We start from the raw sequence: 5,635 nt of genomic DNA on the forward strand, positions 1-5,635 counted from the left end.
ACAAGCTTGGAATGCCAACGATAACTATGTTGCAAATTCCATTTCCATGGAATTGCAAAACTGAGAAGAATCTTGCTGCTTAGCTTATCTTATTTAAGCCGCTGCGACAAGTCTTCTCATCTTCTACGAACACTTTAAACAATGCGTATGTTGGCAATCAGTGAAGATTGGGTTTTGGGCAAACAAGATTGAGAAAGCGAGTGTCTTAGCCTTGTGTGGGACCAACTTCTTACAAGTGTGACAAGCCTTTCCATGGGGGGCTAAGCAATGACGTGGAGTTATAGTACATGATCTAAAACATGAAAGTTGAAATGGATCTCCAAGCTGACGAAATCAAGTGCTCTCCTTTCCTTTTCGTTTGAAATTTGAGTCCCCAGACAATGTAACCGAAGGAAAGGCAAAAATTAAGCAAAAAAATTTAGTGCATCGAAAGTACAGAAAAAGATATTTATACCATGGGAATTAAAAAATTTATAATAGTAACTCAATCTTGGTAGCGAACGAAGGAACCACGGTTCGATTCCTAGCAGCATCATGGAAAAAGAAGAGCAATTAAAAAAACCCTTGCAAATCCATCGATTCAACATGGTGGTGTTGTTCGAGTAGGTTACGTTTATTGATACCACGCAACATTCTATATGGTTAGATCCGATATTGATGTGCCCCTTAGCCTCAAGGTTTGGTGTTTTGTGTGTGTGTGTGTGTGTGTGTGTCCATGCAGGGCTAGAAAAAAACATTTTTCCTAACCGATCAAAATAAGGGGAAACTTGAAATTCTCCCGGTTTTCAGGTCAAAATTTGAAGCTTTTGCCGGTAATTACACTAAAACTTGTGTAAATTTACTAGTTTTCTTAAAGGCAAGCTTAAAATCTAACCGGGATTTTATAATTTCAGCCGGTTAAAATACACTAGACCCCAGTTTTTTTCTAACACTGTGTCCATGCAGACAATGCTACGTATGGTTAGACCAATCGTAGTGTGCCCTTGTGGTCATGATTATTGTGACATGTGGGTGCGATGTGTTGAGGGTTGAGATTAGGTGTTGAGGATTGCGGGTGCTCGGAGTTGGAGTAAACTAGGGGTGAACTTCACCCTGGAAGGGGGATCCATGGTTGAGATAGTGGCTAAGATTTAGGTGTCACTAATCCTCCCCTCAAAGGATGCGCACATGGAAAGTTGGACTCTGTAGAAAGGGAGAGCTTGCCGCTGGACTCATCTTGTGCACCTGTAAATACGAGAGCGAACGTTGTTCGTGAGGTAAACCTACTTTTGAGTGCAATTCTCTCGGTCGCAACGGCAAACTACATACATTATCCTACTTTTAAGCTGCAAGGGTTGCGGGCGGAATCTCTTTGCCACATTCGACCCGTCTATTTTTTAGGTGCAGGTCCGCTTTGAAGGAGCAAGCGGGGGAATGGACGTAGCTAGAAATGTAAATCGGATATTTAGATTGTTATTATTAATTAGTAGGAAAATTTGGATTGTTATTATTTATTAGTAGGAAAAATAATTTAGAGTTGTGATTATTAAATAGTGGATAAAGTAAATCAGGGGTACTGATTATTCGGGATAAATGAGGAACTAGAGATATGCATGGAAGTGCATCCCAAAGCTTATCTTCATTGGGAGGTCAATCCCCGCTTTTTCTTGGGACCGCAGCAAGGAAAGGTACCCCCGTTCATCCTCTCCTCCCCAAAGATTTAAGCGTGCGCCCTCCAAATTTGTAGTTTCTTCCTGTTCATTCCGCTGTCTGCTTCCTCACTCACCATCGCCCTCTCGTCTCTCCCTAACTACTTCCAGGTACGCGCCCCCTGTCATTTGTATTGTGCGCGCGCGCGCGTCTGTGTGTGTGTGTGTGTGTGAGAGAGAGAGAGAGAGAGAGAGAGAGAGAGAGAGAGAGAGAGAGAGAGCAGGTGTCATGCGTTTCCATATGCTGGGGCATTGCACCTTATGTGCTAGTGATGCCTTTTTCGTCTTGATTTTGGGTTTGTTGGTAGATCCCGAGCTTGGTCTCACATGAATTCGCAAAACACATGCACAGGCAAATGCCATGGTTGCGTGATTTGCTTTTGCTTAAACATTGCTTGTTTTCAGCATTGTCTTGTGTGTCAGCGCTGTGCAAAGCTTTAATGGCGCTCTTTCCATGTATTTGTAGGAAGAACGTTCAGTTAGGTCGCATTTGTGCATTTGTGACCTTGTCGTAATCTCTCCCCTCATTCGCCATGCCTGTCTCATGGGATATGGCTGCGGGAGGACCTACTGTTGCATATAATATGGCAGGCAAAGGTAGCACTTGTGTTCCAGTAGAAGGACCAAAAGGCTCTAAATTTTCGACCTTCAGAGTGCAAGATGCCACACCTCGAGGATTTTCTACCAGTGGGGAAGCCACCAGGGGTCCAAATTACAGGTTCACAGCTTCCCACGACACTGTTGTAAGGGGCCTTTCTGCTCTTTCTTTGCGTGGGCAATTTCAGCTTGATGCAGACTCTACTGCTGAGGAGAGTCGAAGTGGATCTCTTGGTGCGGTGTGCCGTGCACCCCCTGAATTATACAGATCCATGTCTCCAAAGAATGATGAAAGCGTGCAATTTACCCCTTTGCCTTCTGCAGTTTGTGGCAAGCCTCTTGCTCTTTTCAGGGCAGCTTGCAATGTGGATTTCATGCAGCACAGTGGAGTGCACAGCCAGGCTCCAAACGATGAGAGCGTAAATCGCAGTTTGTTGCATTTGGATGTACCCCACAGGACAGCTCTTAGTCCAGTATATCTTAGCAATGTGCCAAATGGGAGGCATCATGATGAAGGGTTACCGAAAGAGAATTCGCATAGTACTTACAATACCTTCAAGAGTGCGAATGCGAATGTATGCGAAAGTACATCCAGGAACGGTCTAGATCTTGATACTAATTCAGAATCGTCATCAGTGTCAGAATATGACATGTCTGTTGTCAGCTCGTTATCTTGGGAGGCCTCGCAAGGCTCTGATGATGCAGAAATTCAGAGTGCCTTCATAGCTGGAGACCTTTCTTGCTCTGTGGGATCCTCCTCTATCACTCCAAGGTTTGTATATTTGCAGTTTTTCATGGTTTTTAATTTAATCGAAGCTCTTTCATACTTTTGGATGCTTTGTATGTACCTGGGTTCAAGAAGAATCTGTTATCTGTTCTGCACGTGCAAACACCAATTACGACATGTTTATGATTCCTTCTTTTGGCAGAAAAGGGCTGTCGCAGTTTTATGCTGGCAAATCTCGTTCATTCAGCTGTCTGAGAGATGTTACCTCTGTCAAAGATCTTGCTAAACCGGATAGTCCTTATGCTGCCAAGAAGCGAAAGGTCTCGTCGAGCAACGCTCGGCTTCCACCCTTGCAGAAAGGTCCTGCAACCATTGCAAAGAAGTCGATGCAGAGTGGCAAGTCAACTTTGGCATTGGCCGTAGCCATGAGTAAAAAGGAGGAAAATGAGTCGCATTTTTCTTATGCTGCTCCAATGTGTCAGAAGAGCTTGGTGCCCTGGAGGTCTTATTCTCTGTCAGACTTGCAGGGTGCTGGAGGGAGCCTTTTCTTTATTGGCTGATGGGGAGTAAATCATGCTACGCTTGAGGAGAGTGCTATCTGCCTTGGGAATCAAATTTGTCGACTCGTCACCTTGGAGATTGCAGTGTTTTGTACATATACACACACCTCTGCCCTACTGGGTTTCCATTTGTAGCTTTGTTGTTCATAGGTCTGTAGGCTGGCAGGTTGGCTGGCGAAGGATATGGCTAGGGTGGATACATAATCTTTATATGTGTTAAACTAGATTTCCGGGTGAAGATTAGTGCGGATTTACAACCTTTGTTTCGAGATGAGCTCATTGTGGTCCTCAAGGAGTTTGCGGATGTTTTTGTATGGGAGTATCTAGATATGAAGCTAAGTTGTAAGCTGTGGCACCTCCGGAGGTTGTTAACTTTGGGCTTTGCAGAAGGAAGCTGTACAAAGGTTTCAAATGTCTATGTACAGAGTTGATTACTGTCAAGTTGATCAGGTCCTGTGGTTTGCAATGTGTTTGCTCTCTTGTTGTATGGTTGATCTGTGATATGGTATTGGAGTCCTTTTTGTATCCCAGCCTCCAGGGTGGTGGCATTTGCTGCACCAGAAGATTGGTAGCTTAAAGTTCCATGCTAAGAGGTTTCTGAGGGTCTCTTAACTTTTACACCGATGTGCTTTCAAGCCTTTTTCCAGTTACAGAGCTTCCTGTTGTGCGCGAAATCAAGGCTAATGCATCTGGGGTGTGGGTAATTTGTGGTTTCTTTGTAGTGCAGTTTTGTATCAATTGGTGCATGAATTTTTTATTTCCTAAATGTTGGGAAATCCACTCTAAAGAACTTTTGGATTTTTGAAGGTGATTGCAGTAAATCTCTCTACATTTTGGAAATTCTGTCACTATCATATTTGAAATTTAGAGGTAAATCAGCCTCATACTTTGTAGGTGTGACGTGACAAAACCCAGATTTACTTGAGAACCGGTGTCAGTGCCACTTTTTGTTAAGCTTGAAGCCAAACATTGTAGTGCAATGAAGTTAAGCATCGGTACGTATTTAGTGGCCTGCCATCCACATGAGGGAATTGAGCTGTAAAACCTCCATTCCCTGCTGAAAGTGTAGGAAACGGTCCTCTGCTGACCATTCCCTGTTTTCAGGGTGATGTATGGCGACCGGTGGATGCTGGGAGCCATTTTCGGGAGACCTTAAAACATAGATGGTCATCAGGGGACCCATTCCCAGCTGTCAAATGTCTAGGGAAGAGGGACCATGCAGCTGCACAGATGAGACACACAGTTGAATTGCACTCAGTTGCTCAGTCGCTTAGATTACAGAGCCAATGATTGGTTGCATGGTTCCAATTTTCCACCTGCTGAAATGGCGAGCATCTGATGGTGGGCAAAAAAATTCCGGCTCAGAATAGCATGTAGATCAGTGGCTGCAAGGCCTGCCCCCGACCTTGGACTTCGATAGTATGGACTGACATAACTAAAATAGCCATCTTTCTAGGTTGCAGTGATGGCTTTTGGCTTGTACTAAATAGCCCTATATGCCATCTGTCTTGCATAAGGAGTGATTCTTTTTCGGTAATCCTTAGCAGAACTAGTCATACTCGGGCATACCTTTCTTGACTAGTTAGCTGGTTATTAAATGAGTTTAGGGTTTGCACGAGCGCATTTAGGTCAAATTAAATCATCCTAATCTCTCACTATCACTTCTCGATCATTTTTTTCTATACCTAGCAAAAATTTCCTTGTTTAGAACCTTGTCACACAAGGCGGCCACGAGCGGAACTCGGCTAGCCCATTAATGGTGTATTCTCTTCATTGAAAGAGGTTGTGGATTTAATCAATGGACTTGCTTTGAGTTAGGCAACTCATACGGACTTCATTCTTGACATCAAGAGAGTTGACCTCTTTGCGGGTCTGCCACATGGGGTTCACACAAACCATTGTCATGCCTTGAGCCTGTGTATTCCAACGCATCAAGCAGTCTCAGCTGTCCATTACATTAACATTCTTACAGTGAACGGAACAAAAACAGTGCAGTCAACAAGATTCCACCAATGGAATTCACCTAGAGAAAATTCCAGCCAGTCATATCACGCACACAAAAT

At 43.9% G+C, this 5,635-nt stretch overlaps 1 protein-coding gene across 2 annotated transcripts; it reads left to right on the forward strand.

The window, feature by feature from the left end:
- Positions 1-1,641: 1,641 nt before the first annotated feature.
- On the forward strand, positions 1,642-4,188 carry LOC147432577 (uncharacterized). Of its 2 annotated transcripts, XM_086492456.1 has the most exons (3): positions 1,642-1,799; positions 2,155-3,057; positions 3,215-4,188. In XM_086492456.1, the coding sequence occupies exons 2-3, from the start codon at positions 2,222-2,224 to the stop codon at positions 3,570-3,572; spliced, it is 1,194 nt and encodes a 397-aa protein (XP_086348582.1). In that variant the 5' UTR covers positions 1,642-1,799; positions 2,155-2,221; the 3' UTR covers positions 3,573-4,188. The 2 variants fall into 2 exon arrangements, with proteins under 2 accessions (XP_086348582.1, XP_086348583.1); XM_086492457.1 differs by lacking the exon at positions 1,642-1,799 and having other exon boundaries at positions 1,841-3,057.
- Positions 4,189-5,635: the final 1,447 nt, after the last annotated feature.

This window comes from Adiantum capillus-veneris, chromosome 20, assembly GCF_014529385.1.
Source record: "Adiantum capillus-veneris isolate H3 chromosome 20, ASM1452938v2, whole genome shotgun sequence".
In the NCBI taxonomy this organism is placed as follows: Eukaryota; Viridiplantae; Streptophyta; class Polypodiopsida; order Polypodiales; family Pteridaceae; genus Adiantum; species Adiantum capillus-veneris.